Source organism: Micropterus salmoides, unplaced genomic scaffold (assembly GCF_014851395.1).
Source record: "Micropterus salmoides isolate LMB-PRFRI ecotype aquatic unplaced genomic scaffold, ASM1485139v1 Ms_hic_scaffold_10, whole genome shotgun sequence".
Lineage (NCBI taxonomy): Eukaryota > Metazoa > Chordata > Actinopteri > Centrarchiformes > Centrarchidae > Micropterus > Micropterus salmoides.
The window spans coordinates 30,698,928-30,714,359 of record NW_024040041.1 but is presented as its reverse complement, the minus strand read 5'-3'; the positions used below and the strand labels follow the sequence as shown (position 1 = coordinate 30,714,359).

Below are 15,432 nucleotides of genomic sequence, written 5' to 3'. Positions count from 1 at the left end.
ATGGAAATGAACAAAACTTCCAAATAGGATTTTGGAAAAATGCTTTTTTTAAAAATGTGAACTAAAAATGTACCTTTGCGAAGTTTTTTTTGTTAAAGGAAGATTTCATATGGTGGTGTTGTACTGGACTGTGTTTAGAGTTACTGTTTGTGGACCACACTTTCTGGCCTTCATTAATGTATTTCTTTCCCTCGTCATTATAGTAATTTCATCTTCATTGTAAAGTATGCATATTATTTATTTAATGTTTATGTTTGACAACACTGTAGAAAACAGATCTGAATGCCTGGTGAGCACAACTCTAAAAATGATCACTTTTGTTCTTTTCTTGTTTTTCTAATGAAAGTCAACAACATAAAACTGATTTAACAGTTTTTATTTAGTCTTTATTGTAATTAATATCATTACTAAGCCCATTCTGGGTTCCTAGTTCATAACGTTTCAACTGTTATTGGTGCAATAAGAAGAACTCTACTCATCAAAAATATTATATACAGATGTAGTTCCTACCAGTAAATGCCTCGTGTGTGTGCTGCTGCTGTCAGAGTTGTTGGTGAATGAGGAGTTGGCCAACTGTAAAGAGATTTATCTCCTCCTGCAGTGACACAGCAAGAAAAGAGCGGGACGAAAACCTCCAACAGACTTTAAAAAGGATCAGCATAAAACGCTTTAAGGTTAAAATGTCTTGGCACAAATAGTGCTGGGTGATAAAAAGGGGGTTTGTATCTTTTTGTGTTAAAATAAAACATGATTAAAAGATTGTAATTTTCCCTCCTTCCACATGAAAAGTTACTCTCCTTTTAAAGTCTTCACAGTGGCTGCCGGTGTATCTTAAAATTAATTTTAAAATCAAAATCACACTCATTAGTTCAAGTGAAATGCTTTTTAAATGCCTTTAGTGAACAGAAAGCAGCCACACCTCCGTGTTAAATGTGTTTCTTACTAATATTTACTACCTTATGTAGCTATATATATTTCTTATTTCTGTATTTTCTATTTGTATATTCTATACAATTTGTCCGTCTATATTTTATTTTACATAATTTACTTTATTTATTATAAGAAATAAAGTAAATTATTTTTTTTGTTTTATTATTTTTTTTATGGGTTTCAGTTCTGCTTGGACTATTTCCTGCATTTTTTAAACAGAGCAGATTTTTTTAAAACAGTCTATGATGGTATTAAACAATAAACTGAACTAAAAAAAGAACTACATTACCCAGTAGATCTAGCTGGAGACGATCGCGATGCCTTGTGGGTAATCGGGAAGTAAACAAAGGCACGTTGAAGATGGAGCTTTCGGAGCAGAACCGAACTTCAGCCGTGAAAAGATTAAATAAGACGGATATTTTACGGGACTTTCAGGTGTCTTTTTTCGCTATGAGACGTCTGGTTTCATTTCCCTGGACTGTGAGTATGACCGAGTGTTTCTTTTATCCCGTCTCCATTCATCACACAGAGCGAACCTCACGCCAAAGTCCATTCAAATATTTGTGTATCCGTGTTTCCTTTGCTCAGCGGAAAATGTGCTCGGTGTCGGAATGAGACACACAAATTTTCACAAATCAGAGGACTATTCTGCACAATCCGGCACACATATGATCCACCTGCAGGTCGGGATTAAAACAAGTAATCTAAGTAGTTTGGCTTCAGACAGGACTTTCTTCAGTTTGTAAAGAGACTGGAAATAACAGGAGCCACGAAGTTTGCCTTTTAAAAAGTGAAATAAAAGCGGCTTGAATGTGCGATGAAAAAGGTAGAATTGAGTTGATTTTAAAGGTTTTATATGTCACACACATACAATTTTAAATAAAATAGTAAAATGGTACAGTAAATAAATGTTTGAAGGCAGTCAGGAATATTTGTACATCTGCACAAGGTTTTTTTTTTTAAAGTAAAAATGCAGATGGGAAAGGTGGAAGTCCAAAAAGTGAGATTAAATTCATAATTCTGAGGGAACAAAAGTTACATTTCTGATTTTAAAGTACTGAATTCTAAAAACAAATTGTAATAATAATCCATTATATTAGCAAATACATCTCATTATTTCTAACTGACTGTTTCTGCTTTTTCAGTTTTTAGAAAAAGACCTTGAAAGCAACAAATCCTCAGACTTGATTTCAGACATCCTGAAACAGGTAAGCAGGTCTGCACACAAACCTTTCACGGTCTTATAATTGTAAACAATAATGTGCCTTTTCTGTTTTTGGCAGACGTGTCTTCACCCTCTGTGCCGGAAGTTTCCACCATCAGTCAGGTTCAGGAGGCTGTTCCTCTCTGAGCTCATCCGACGGGTTGGTGGTCTGTCACTTAACAACATTCATACAAACGTTATTTCCTAATTATGTCTTTAATGTTAAGTGAAAATGCACATTATATAGCTAAAAGGGAAACTCAAAGATCATTTACTTTTCAGTCTAATCAGAGAAAATCAGCAAATTCCTGATTTCAAGGAAACTTTCTGGGGAATTATGAAGAATTTACTGACCTTTATGTGCTTGTAGCCTAAGTTTTGCAGAGATCACTCAGGACTGGCCCAAGACTTCAATGTTTGTTACACTAAAAGGTTCTGGGAGACGCTGAGCTTATCGTTAACATAAAATAAAGTTTAATATTTGGCCTGACTCCAGCTCCCTACTTATCTCATCCTCTTCTCAGTCTCTTCCGTCTCTGCAGGAACGCAAATAAGCTTATTTCCATTTGCATATTGGGAATTAAGCTTATTTAAACACTAACGCTAGCATTAGAAAAAGTCTGGAAATCAGCAGAGTTAGTTGGATTCATCCTCGGGGGAACCGTGAACGTCTGTAAAAAAAAAACTTTATGGCAGTCCATCTGATAGTTGTTGGGACATTTCCATGTGGACTGAAGTGTTGGACCGACATCACAACAGAAAGAAACCTCTCGTGTTGTCTCTCCCCAGCTAGAGGCTGTAGACGGTGACCCTCTGGACGAGCTGTACGATGCTCTGGCTGAGGTGGTGGGAGCGGAAGAGACGGCCGAGTGCTACAAGAGCTACATACTGGTACCTGCAGACACTCACCCTTCACTGAGTGACAGCTCGGGCCCTCATGACGATGATGTATTTCTTCCATTGAGGATGACCTTCATCTGCGGTTCTTAAAGCTGTAACACAATACTGAGCTTTTCTGTTCATATTCTAACATAAATCATTATGAAATTACATCGTGTAAAATTGTATATAACAAATGTTGGTAGAATTCATTCAGCTCTCCAGCCATCTTTCTCCTCTTCCCCCGCGCTCATCATCGACCTTGAAGATGAAAAAGGATCATTTCTTCAGGGCGTCCACAAAAAGTTTTTCATTTTGCCAGCGATAGGCTCAGACTGTTACACCAGGTGACTGACAACATCATGGAAAGGATCCCAACGAGGGACTCCTGATGACACCCTGTTTAAAAAAAAGTCTCGCTCAAGGACAGTTCTCGCTCTGAAATCTTGTGAGTGGCGAGTTGCTGCAGGAAGACGCCGGTGGAAACGAGGGAGAGGAGTTTGTTGTGTACATAGAGGAGCTGCTAGCAAAACTTTAACATTACTCTGACACAACAAACTCAACATGTCCACCATCGTCTCCCTGCAACGACTCACCTTGACTTAATAAACTGTTTGTATCCTGGATCTGGTCAGGGATCCAAAGTGTCAGAGAGATCATTTAAAAACAAAAGAAGCACACGAGAGCTGACTGCCATTCCGCCTGACGTTAACATTTTGGTGTTGGTTTTTGTCCTGCAGCCCAGTGGTGATGCTGTCAGTCTGCTGGAGAACGTAGCTCTGATCTCAGAGGGGACCACCGGCCTGGTGACCTGGGAGGCCGCTCTCTACCTGGCAGAGTGGGCCCTGGATCACCGGCAGGCCTTCGCTGGCAGGTATCCAACCCCTAAAATGTCCACAAGTACATCATCACCTATTTGTTGTGACTGCAGCCTGTAACTGTAACCCTTTTGCTACATAAATCATATCCATTCCACTGACTACCACTCCGTATTTTTCCGCTGGTCAACCACGACTCCCAGTTTGAGAACCGCTGCTCTAATGGGACCTCCCATACTTCCATCTCTGAGGTCCTTTTCACTCCTCCTGTCTGCAGGACGGTTCTGGAGCTGGGCAGCGGCGTGGGGTTGACCGGTATCACCATCTGTCGCTCCTGCAGCCCGCGCCGATTCGTCTTCAGCGACTGCCACTTCAGCGTCCTGCAGAAACTGAGGAACAACGTCCAGCTGCACGGTCTGACCGAGCAGACGTCTCCTGCAGTCAGCGTGGAGGAGATGGACTGGACGGCGGCGACAGAGGAACAGTTAAAACAGATCGGAGCTGACGCTGTCATCGCTGCAGGTCAGACTTCGGTCTTATCATCACCAGCCCTTCTAAATGATCAGCTCGTTTGATCATCGTGCTTGTCCGTGTTCAGAACGAGAGGTGCTGCTGGCCTGATTGTTATGCATATTAAAATATCACCTTTTACTATAATTACTCATGATTTTTAAAGACCTAAACTCCGGGTCTGATAAGTGAAGCCAGTGCTGAAGAGCCTTAAACCTGCATTCTCTCTAACGGCCAGCAGGGGGCGACTCCGCTGATTGCAAAAAGAAGTGATTGTATAGAAGTCTATGAGAAAATGTTTCTACTTCTCAGCTGATTTATTACCTCAGTAAACACTTTCCTAATTAGTTTATGGTCCCAGTCGCTAGTTTCATGTCTTCTTCAACACAGCAGGATGTTCATTTAGTGAATTATGGTCCCATTTAGAGGAAAGTAGACGAGAAAGCAGGGTTGAGATTGACGAGTCACTCCCATGGCGACCTGTCAATCAGGATAGAGGTGACTCGTATCCGCTGCTTAAATTAAATTTAACCAGAGCCGCTGAAAAAGCTCATTAGGGGTCGGCTGTTCATTTTTCCGGTACGTAAAGTCTTTTTTTCGCTAGCCAAAATTAGCATCCCTGTTAAAATCACAATTAACTTGAATTACGGATGCACCTTGCTAACCAAGCTGGCTAGTGCCACCCTTTTTGTCCGGTTCTGGGTTGCAGATTTATAAAATTGTAAAATGCCAAACTCGAGGCTCCAAAACAGCAACCAAAAAACAGCGTGTGACGTCACGGTGCCTAGGTCCACTTCTTTTATACAGTAGTTGGTTCAATACAACAATCGACAAGCAACTAGATAGATTTTTCTGACCACTTGGGGGCAGCAGAAACAACACTGACATATTAGGTGCGTTTGACTTCATGCGGCGCTGCACAGCGCTGACTTAACGTGATGCCTGCTGGATTTAAAATAAGGCATGCTGGTTAGAAATTGTGTCCGACTTTCGCCGGCGCTGCAAAACGTCACCATGTCACATGACATTGAAACATCGCGGGAGCAAGGCGGCTGCAGTTGATTTTCTTCGGCTGCACCAAGTTGGAACCACACTATTGCCTGATCTCGCGGGACTTTTCTTTGCAAATGCCGCGAGATCACTCATTGATCTCAGCTCACAGTAAACTGATGCAGGTAAAATGTGTCTGACTTGACGGCGCCGTTTTTATTTCCCGCCCCTGCAGTCACCTGCAGCTCACGTTAGACTATCAAGTCAGCGAAAGTGTGTCTGCTGTGTGGTGCTGGGCAGGTCGTGAAAAAGTGGGTTTATCAGCGAAAAGAACATGTAGGACTCATTATCGATTAATCTTCTTATTCTTTACATGAAGAAAATCCCACATTTTCAGTCAAAGGACTACATAAAAAAAACGTCCAGCAGCAAATTTGATAAACTTTAACTAGTAGATGTTTGACATTCTCTCTTAAAAACAACCTTTTAAAGAATATTAATGACCAAAATATAAATCTAATACTATTAATTGACTTATTAATTAATCAACAGATTGTTTCAGCTCAAATAAAACCCGCTGAGAGTTGAATTTAAAGTCAGGTGACCTCCACAGATCTTTACACACTGTGTGTCCCTTCACTGTGTTGCAGATGTGGTTTATGACCCCGACGTTGTAGGAAGTCTGGTGAGTCTGCTGTCCAAGATCCTGAGGTGTCCGTCCTCTGGAGTCCCCCCTGAGGTCTTCATCTGCTCCACCATAAGAAACCAGGAGACTTACGGTGGCTTTAAGCAGCAGCTTGGTAAGAGACCACTGAGTTTTGTTCTCTCTGCACAAAGAAGCGAGTGTCGGTCTTGACTTTTATTCACGTCTCCTCCCAGACCCGTTAAATTGACTCCCATCCTGTGAGAATACCGAGGAAATGTCAGCCTCTAGGGTCACAGCTGGATACTGAAGCGGTGGGAATTTGAGGTGTTTAACAACTAAAATAAAAACGTTATTATGGTGGGTATTTTAAAGGCTGAATCAAAGACTTTTTAGGCCAAAGAAATAATTAAAGATTCAATAATTCTCCACCAGTGGCAGAGAAATTATGCTCATGTTGGACTTTTCTGCAGGTCACGATTGAGCCCAATGCAAGAGTTTGCGTCCAGGTCACATATCCGCAATGAACTGCCAACCCCAGCCATAACCACCATCTTTCCCTGATTTTAACCATGCCGTCCGTGGTACTCAAAGTATTTTTAAAAACGTTAGCATTGGACGTAAAACCACCAGTTCAGTAGAACAAAAACACGTGAATGAGTTACATTTAGGGTGAGATCTTCCTCATTGTGAGGAGGATATGATGCATTCATACGTCTTACTACGGTGTGAATGCAAAATCTTTTATAATTGTGTTTTACTGAACTGCCAGGTTGGCCAAATACAAGCTTCGACGTTCTCTTCAATTCTAATCTAAATATAATAAATCCAGCTTGACATATATTGCGAATATGCATGTTAATTATTGAAACATGTTTCTGTTTAATTGTTTTCTTGCGTCACTGAATTGATTGTAAATGTTTTGTTTTGACAGAAAAGGCAGGAATCAGCCATCATGTGATCCCAGGACCCGTCAGCCACGTGCTTCCTTACAACAGAGTCTCTGACATAGAAATGATTAAACTGTACAGGTGACACAGCTGTAGCACAATAAAGATTTTATTTACAAATGTACATCATGTCAAAGTCTGTTTTTCTTTTTATACATTCAAGTTCTCTGAAGTAGGAATGAAGAGTTCTTTTCAGCGGGTGGAGAGTTTAGACAAGCCTGCATTTTATTTTCTTAAAGTTTAACGGGCTCAGATGAGATGCGACGCTTCATGTTTCACTCTCATCATCCCGTCTGCGCTGATCCTCTATTTTCATGCTACATGACATTAAAACAAAAGACTTTCCTTCATCCCAAACTATTCTTGCATGACTTCTCTGCCATTCATCCCCATCTGTGTCGTTTGTTTTCAACACCGCACTGAAAATCATCCAGGCAAAAGTTGGCGTAAAACTTTAGATGCATTGTGGTCTGAAAATATTGGTATAGGCCATTAAAAAGCCCACTCTGGTCTCTCAGGGAGCAGTGAGCAGAGGCAGCACGTTCTGGTTCCAGTTATCGTCCCAGCGCTGCCCTCTGCTGGTGCGGAGGTTCCTCCTGAACACTGCCAGTCTGCCCTCCGAGCTGGGAAACCCTGACAGGAGAGACTGAAAACACAAACCAACATCAGTCATTTAAAAAGAAGCTTAAAACAGTGGAGGAACATGTGGTGTATGACCCTGACTCGGCAACACGTAGCACAACATTTATTTATGGAGCGGAAAGGGTTGGGCCTTGAACAGTTACTGCCTTTTTTATACGGCTGATAATTGGGCAACGGCTCTGACGCACCCACCAAACGAGAGAAAACATACCTCAAAGCCTGTTGAGCACCCTTGCAAACGGTTTCAAGGAAAACGGCGCAAAATGTTTTGAAATTGAACCTGCTCGAGATCTCTGAAAATTTTAAGGCTTAAAATTAGGAGTAGAGCATTTTACAGCAGGAGCGAACTGAAACCTAAAAAAAACGAGCCAAAGCGAGGCCCGCTGAACGTCTTGTTTTAGCTGACTTCCTGGGACCGTATTCATAAAAAATCTTAATGCATAGAGTAGCTCCTAGTGAAAAAATTCTAAGAAATGTGGGTGTTTACCCATAAAATTAAAGAAAAAAGTAATTCAGAAAGCATCTTAACCCTTTAAAGAGGTTTTAAGCCAATCAAATACCTTGTAGGAAATTAACAGCATGGTAAAAACAGGATTTATATACACCTATATAATGTGTGTGTGTGTGTGTGAACGGTCAAATAGGGAAATATTACGCATGTAATTTCCAAAGTGAAGGACAACCTTCTTGGACAACCAATCACAGTCTTCAAAAGATTGTGTCATACAAAGCAACGGGGTCAAACTCGCCTCCTGACTAAGATGAAAGTTTTTGTCTTTTCCTTGCTCAGAGTTGCCCTCAGATCAGTCCCTGGTCGCTCTTAAGCTAAGACTCTTACGTAAAAGAGTTTAAGCCAAATTAAGAGTTTTCTGAGAGGATGCTTAGAATCTTTATGAATACGGGCCCAGGATTTTAACTGCGTTGAGTTAAATTCTGTGCAGTCTGAGGCGCTGAATCTTTGTTTCTTGGTGTTCAGAGTTAAAATATAATAAATGCATTATATCGTCCCTCAACTTGAGCCATCGGCAGCGTTTTCATGCGCAGACGCACGTGCTCATGCATCTGCACTTTGGATACATGCACAGGTTTTCCTCTCACCTTGAGCTGCTCGGCGAGCTCCTGCGAGTCTCTGAAGATCAGCCCGTTCTCCTCGTGCTTCACCAGCTCGCTCAAGCTGGGGGAAAAAGGCGGTCGCGTTAAGAGAGTCTGAGTCTCAAGTGGGAGTAATTTAACAGCCATTCTGAGTTCCTTTGACGAAATGTACAATCTTAATCAAACAGATGGTGTTCAGCTCACCAGTTGAAGTGGATGGCGCAGACGGGCAGGCAGCAGCCGAACATGTCCACCACCTTCATGGGCAGGTCCAGACCGCTGGACGACTTGTGGAGACAAACGCCAAAAGGTCCGCTGAGCCTGAAACACACACCGAGGTGTACGGCGGGCTGAGTCCTCTTTTTAATGACACTTTGAGGTGAAAATAAAACCTATTTTTAAATCAGTACATGTAAACAACTTGTAGCTCCCTCCGCCCCCCCCCACCAGCTTTAAAATACATTTTAATAATTATGCGTTTTATTTTGCATAATTCAGTACATTTAGGTTATCAAAACTTTAAGCACTTATTTTTTCTATTTATGGTATTTTAATGTTTTACTCGTATGCTTTTCTGTCCGTCCTGCACTCTGAGATCCTCAAGGCAAGTTCCTACAGTAACAACAGTTGGTTATGCAGATGAAGATAACTCCACAAAGTGTTTTCTCTAACTTTAATATTTGTTAATTGTCAAATCAGGAGGTCTGCAGCGAGTCTTTTCTGTTCTCTCACAGACCGCTGATGGATTTTAAAACCTGTTTTGCTGATCTCTGTGGCTGCAACTTACAGAAAAAAAAAAAAGTTTAAAATTCGCTAAAAGTGACATATCCAGAGTTCTTTTATTGTCCAAAAGCTTGAACCAGAGAATGAAAAAAAAACAACAATTAATTAATTGTCAAGTATTTTTCATTTTCTGTCGATTGACTAATCAATTACTCAACTGATTGCTTCAGCTCTAGAATCATTTACATTTATTCATGTAGCTGACGCTTTTATCCAAAGCAACTTACAATTGCTATACATGTCAGAGGTCGCACGCCTCTGGAGCAACGAGGGTTAAGTGTCTTGCTCAGGGACACAATGGTGGATTGAACCCGGGTCTCTCACACCAAAAGGCATGCGTCTTACCCACTGCGCCATCGCCACAATCAGTGTCATTATTTTTTGTAGAGACTCACTGCCTGTTTCATAATGTTCGATTGTGCACTTTCTCATTGAATGAGACCATTTAATTCCAGTTTGCTGTATCTGAAGCGTTTTGCAGCATATTCATAATTGAAAATTGAAAATATAGGAGACTGTTGATCTGATGTTGATTGTGATTCTACGACCTTCCACCGAGGGAATAAACATTTCTATTTAACAATCTGACGAGAAGAATCTTCTGACTCATTCGTTGTGTTTTATTTTATTTGTGCATAAGAGAGGTGAGTGATACGTGTATTTATTTAACTCCATATCACAAATCTCAGTTTGCCTCAAGGGGCTTAATAACGTCAACTAGACGTGCATTTAATCTCTGTGTATTCAGCCTTTTACGTTAATCTGACGGCTTTCAGTTCAGACTTGAGTTGTGTTTTACACAAATGTCAGACTCGGGCTCTTATTCGATCATGAGACCAACCTGTTAGAAAGTAAATCGCATTTATGTAAAAAGGAGTTCCAGGTCTGACAGAGGCTGAACCCAACCACACACACACACGGTGAGTTCGGTACGTAATGTTTATCAGTCTTACCCAGTAAGACGGGATAGTCTTCTGCCTCCAACCAGGGAGTGCAGATGGTCACGTGGTCTAAGTGCAGGGAGTCGATCAGCTTCCTGTAGTGTTCCTTCTGAGGACCTTTACCTGCGCAGACACACACAATCGAATGAAAACCTGCTTGAAATCAGACATTCTGACAGAACAGTGAGGCAGCAGGGGATTACCTGTGATCACACAGACTAAAGACGGCAGGGAGGCTCCTCCTTTAACGAAACCTTCGTACTCTGTTTGAACAAACAGGCGTGAGGTGAGAACACGGCATCATGTTTTATTCTCTGTGTGTAAGTTTAAACCCTCTCCTACCTTCAAGAGCCCTCAGTAAGATGGAGAAATCTTCATCCTCTGGGGAGAGAAAGAAGGTTAATGAGTGCTGGACTATGTGAAGGAGACACTGAGCTGATTCAGTGTCTGAGGGTTGGGTTGGATCGTTTTTCTACAAATAAAAACCATAACTTAAAATACTCAATAATCACATGCAAATTATACCCAAGGAGGCTGTATTATAGTCAGAGAATGTGCACAACAAACACTGGTCCAAATGATTTAAGATAAGAATTAAAATAACCAAAAATATTAATTGTATTTTTCCAGAGGGTACTGGAAGACTGACTGGAAGTGACATCATCGTGGCTCATCGCAGATTTCTAATGATTAGCTCGCTCATTAGCAATAACCGTGTAAATAAGCAACCAACGATTTTCACCAACAATTTCTGTGACTTTGTGCAAAGCAGCACTTTTGTTTTTTTAATCGCGGAAGATTAAGGCTGCAACCAACAGTTACTTTTTATCAATGAATGAGAAAAATGTAATAGAAAATAGAGAAGAATTGCAGTTAAAAGTTTCACAGGTCATCTATTTCAGTAGCTCGTTTTGGTCACCCACAGTGCAAAACCCAAAAATGTTCAGCTCATCAACCTATAACGCCTCAAATCCTGAAGAAATAAAAAAAATAAAATCAATAAAGTAACGTTGACGATCAAAATAGTTGTAATATAATTTTTTGTAGATGTAATCAATTAATTTTTTCAGTTCTAGTAAAGACTAAACTCTCCGACCCACCACAGCATCACTTTTCGGCAAATCATTGCGAAGCCAGGAGACAAATGTCCCTCATTTGCATAGAGGTCATGTTGACGCCTCCCTTTTTTTTTTTCGTATTTCTCGACTCGTTGTCTGGAAATCCCACAATGCCTTGTAAATCTATTAATTTGTGCCCCCTAGAAAATGAATAGGAGTGAACTTCGCTTTGCGCCTTAGTTTTTTTAAATTTATTTTTTAATACTTATTCACAAAATTCCTCCTGCGTACGTTGCTATTTATCTATTTTTCAAAGCTCTTTATAAACCTCTGTTGTCTTTACCGAACATCTACGCCACATGTCTCCGGTTAAAGTTAATTAGTAAAGTAAAAGTTAATCCACACACGTATCAGTGGCCGTGGTATAATTTATTATAATCTACAGTTAAAATAAATAAAATAATCTTATATTATAGAAGGAAAAACAAATACCAAACTGAAAATGTGTGTCCACTTCATCTGAATGAAAACACATAATGTCACCGTTTCTCTTCCCCTCACCTGTCCAGCTGGTGCTGCTCAGCAGCAGCGCCGGTCGCTCCGCCCTCAAGGTCACTGTGTCATCAGTGAGGTCACAAACCGAGAAGACGGTCCTCTCCACGTTCACGTCCTCAGACCTGCGAAACGCACAACCGCTCAGTTAAAGAAGTGTGCGTGTTCTTCAGGGTAAGCCAGTGTTGTGTTACAGCTAACCTCTGCACGCATGTTCCTGTTTTTACAATTGTTCTGTGGCTTTAAACAACACAGCTGAAGATACACAACGACAGAACATGTCTACGTATTCTTCTCTGCTCAAAACTGAGGTTTGGTAACCGATGTGAAAAAGGTTCTGCAGGGTTCCTCACCCTTTGCTCTGGAACTGAGGATGCGTGTTGGCCAGTCTCATGAACAGCTGGTGCTGCAGCTTCAGTGGCGTTTCTCTGAAGATGGAGGCTGGTCTGTCGTACAGAGTCGTCGCCCTGCAAACGTCAAACAGTCAGAAAGTGTTATTGTTTTTTTTTTTTGTTTTTTTTTTTTACTTCCACTCCTGACGTTCTCTCTAACATGATGAGGGCAAAACAGATCGTACCTGATGCCCCAGTTTTTCTGCAAGTCGTCCTTCATTGCGTTGGTAACACAAAGGTTGTGAGTGGCCAGCGGCCCGAAGAAGTGTTCATACCTGGAAGAAGACGGGAACCAAAAAATATACATTTCAATTAAAGTCTTTTGTGATCCTTTCTGCCCCAATTATAAACCCAGAAATTATACAGCTTTTAAAGTTCAAGAAGTTTCCGATCCAACATTTACCCCAAGAAAATCAGATTTGTCATATCAACGAAATATTTTATAAAACAGCCACACAGATGAAGTTGGCTTCGGTGCTCGTCAGTGTTTCATCGATTATTAATCTGTCTACAAAAGGTAAGTACTGACCACTTTGCCAGTTGGACCACCGGGTGCCTCGGGCCGTGGCTCAGGGCCATGACGGTGTAGCCGTAGTTGTGCCAGTCGATGACGAATCTGCTGCCTCGCAGGACGCACACGAGCCAAGCTACCGCGATGCTGGGCAAGCCCGGGGGATTCTGGGATACAAACACAATCATTTACATCAGCCTGGAGGGTAGGACAGAGAAAGTGTTTTATTCACTTTATAAAAACTATTTTGAAGCCTCGAGTTTGGCGGTCGGTGACTATATTTGGACGAGAAAAGTCGCCACGGTAGAGACTTTTCAAATCACAAGTTAGCCCCGCCCCTGCTTTATGGTCTATTTTCCTCTAAATAGGACCAAGACCAACATTTACTAAATGAACATCATGCTGTGTTGAAGAACGACTGGGACCGTGAACTCATTAGCGTCCAATGCAATCAGACTTGTTTTTGCAACCAGAGGAGTCGCCCCCTGCTGGCTGCCGAGCATTTCACTTCTCAGACCTGAAGTTTCTGGATTGGTTAAGGGCCCTTTAACACCTAGCTCGTTTGGTCTGGGCTTTTGAACTAGCCTCAAGTACAGTTGTTGCTGTTGGAAGTAATACCATAATAACAATTTATGCATCTGTTCATTCATTCTTGTCAAGGCCAAAGAGTAATGCGGAAGCTACCCGCCAAGTTGACAACACGTGTTTACAAACCAATCAGTGTGGAGTACAGGGAGACGCAACCCACATAGATGTCCTTTAGTGCGCTCACAGAAACTAAACCAAAAGTAACCGAATGTGTCAAAGACTCAACTTTGGTTTGGACCTAAAACTCATTACAGTAGATTCACTATTATTAAACTTAAGTTGATTTATAGTAAATGGGACAAACAACTAATACAGCATTATCCAAACTTAAAGCTGTGACCCTTTAAATTTGGATAATTTAATTTCTTATGTCACACATTAATCAACATGTCTGTAAAGGAGCCAGTGACGGGCGGGTCCATCCACCTGTAGATACAGACCTTTAATCTTGAATACCTGCATTAGAATATGAGACTGAGTCTCCGTCTTCAGCAGCACATGGAGAAGCTGCAGACACTGAAGGATCACCTTCGTCACATAAGTGAGGATCTTTGGTCCCACTGAAAAATAAACAAAGACTTTATGTAAATGACATCATCACTTTTCTGTGATTTTTAAATCAAAAAGGCATAAAACTCAGTGGTTCCAGTTACCTCGAACACCTCTCACTTCTGTGATGGGGACGATCATTATTTTCTCCTCTCTCAGCACGTCTTGATGAGGTTTGGTATCTAACATGAGAAAATATCAGAGAGATAACTTTCCTCAATAACAAATGTTCGATAAAGTACTAAATAATAGATGCAAATAAACATTTGTCAAGGCATTTCTCTTTCTTGTTGCAAGCTATTCGGAACATTTTTTAACAAATCCTGCTTTTAAAAAACGATGGGGACAAAATTAGCCAGTTCAGTAAGTGTGTGTCCCCAGTGTAAAGACACCTAATCGATAAAGTTTATCTCGACCCCGCTGACAGCAGCATCAGGTCTTGGTTTGTGGAGCAGACGGACACCCTGACACGACGGTGTGAAACTGTGCGTGTTTGTGCGGCAGTCTCACCCAAAAACCCGACAAAAGTGACGCTGAATCCGTGTTTGCTGAGGGACAAGGCGTGATACTGCATCCGAGGGCTGCGACCGATGTCCCCCAACACCAGCACACACACCCGGCGGTCAGTCCCGGCGTCCCGCCGCCGCAGCCTCCGCAGCCACAGCGACGCCAGCACGGTTACAACAGCCAGAGACACCGTCCGCCAGGTCACAGGCGAGCCCGCTGCGTAAAACACAACCAAAAGAGCCGCGATCGGCGCAAAGACGGCCAGAAACGCGGAGCCGGTGCAGCGCGGCGCCATGTTTGTTTGTTTGTGATGACGTGGCTCAGAGAGGGAGGAGGAGCTTCAGATTTAAAGGGACAGCAGACTGGGTGACGCGTTCAGGTGTGTGCAACAAGTACAACAGGTATAAAAGGGTTTCACTCACTTCTATTTGTGTTTTTCTTTATGAAGGCTGTTTTCTGCCGTCCCTCTCTGGAAACATTTATCGGGGAACAAGTTAGTTAGATCGATTTTACAGTTTATAACATTCATCATTAACAGTCAAGATTGGCCATCGGAAGTACTGGGACTTTTCCTGGTGGCCCGCTGAGTAATTAGGCCTCTTAAAACAAGACAAAATACGGCATTTGTTAGTTTTAAGTTGTATATTGGACAGACATTCACCCAGGATCCGGTGACTGCTTCTTACTCAGTTCACCCAGTGTCTGCAGTATAAGTGCGGTAAGTTCACCTCCTCACCGCTTTTAACCACCACCAGTTTAGGATACATCAGTAAATTACTGTTGTTAAAACAGTGTTGTGGGGAAATCATCATTTATTTCAATAGCTTCCATGTCATGTGATCCAAAGACATCAAACCAATGCCGAAACTGTAGAGCTACACTGTGCAAATCAG

General features: G+C 41.7%; 2 protein-coding genes across 6 annotated transcripts; one reads left to right on the top strand and one right to left on the bottom strand.

Annotated features, from left to right (window-relative positions):
• Positions 1-1,250: 1,250 nt before the first annotated feature.
• Positions 1,251-7,048, top strand: eef2kmt (eukaryotic elongation factor 2 lysine methyltransferase). Of its 4 annotated transcripts, none has more exons than XM_038707938.1 (8): positions 1,251-1,410; positions 2,076-2,138; positions 2,214-2,294; positions 2,924-3,025; positions 3,754-3,887; positions 4,109-4,353; positions 5,982-6,131; positions 6,909-7,048. In XM_038707938.1, the coding sequence occupies exons 1-8, from the start codon at positions 1,291-1,293 to the stop codon at positions 7,007-7,009; spliced, it is 996 nt and encodes a 331-aa protein (XP_038563866.1). In that variant the 5' UTR covers positions 1,251-1,290; the 3' UTR covers positions 7,010-7,048. The 4 variants fall into 4 exon arrangements, with proteins under 4 accessions (XP_038563866.1, XP_038563884.1, XP_038563876.1 ...); XM_038707956.1 differs by lacking the exon at positions 6,909-7,048 and adding an exon at positions 6,211-6,634; XM_038707948.1 differs by lacking the exon at positions 1,251-1,410 and adding an exon at positions 1,584-1,613.
• Positions 7,049-7,071: 23 nt separating this feature from the next.
• On the bottom strand, positions 7,072-14,856 carry alg1 (ALG1 chitobiosyldiphosphodolichol beta-mannosyltransferase). Of its 2 annotated transcripts, XM_038707923.1 has the most exons (13): positions 14,543-14,856; positions 14,137-14,214; positions 13,940-14,043; positions 12,914-13,062; positions 12,570-12,659; positions 12,346-12,459; positions 12,002-12,117; positions 10,725-10,763; positions 10,586-10,645; positions 10,383-10,505; positions 8,863-8,965; positions 8,665-8,740; positions 7,072-7,570 (listed from the first exon to the last, which is right to left on the bottom strand). In XM_038707923.1, the coding sequence occupies exons 1-13, from the start codon at positions 14,832-14,834 to the stop codon at positions 7,439-7,441; spliced, it is 1,476 nt and encodes a 491-aa protein (XP_038563851.1). In that variant the 5' UTR covers positions 14,835-14,856; the 3' UTR covers positions 7,072-7,438. The 2 variants fall into 2 exon arrangements, 1 of the variants encoding a protein (XP_038563851.1); XR_005443027.1 differs by lacking the exon at positions 7,072-7,570 and having other exon boundaries at positions 8,863-8,979; positions 10,395-10,505; positions 14,543-14,854.
• Between the last annotated feature and the right edge of the window lie 576 nt (positions 14,857-15,432).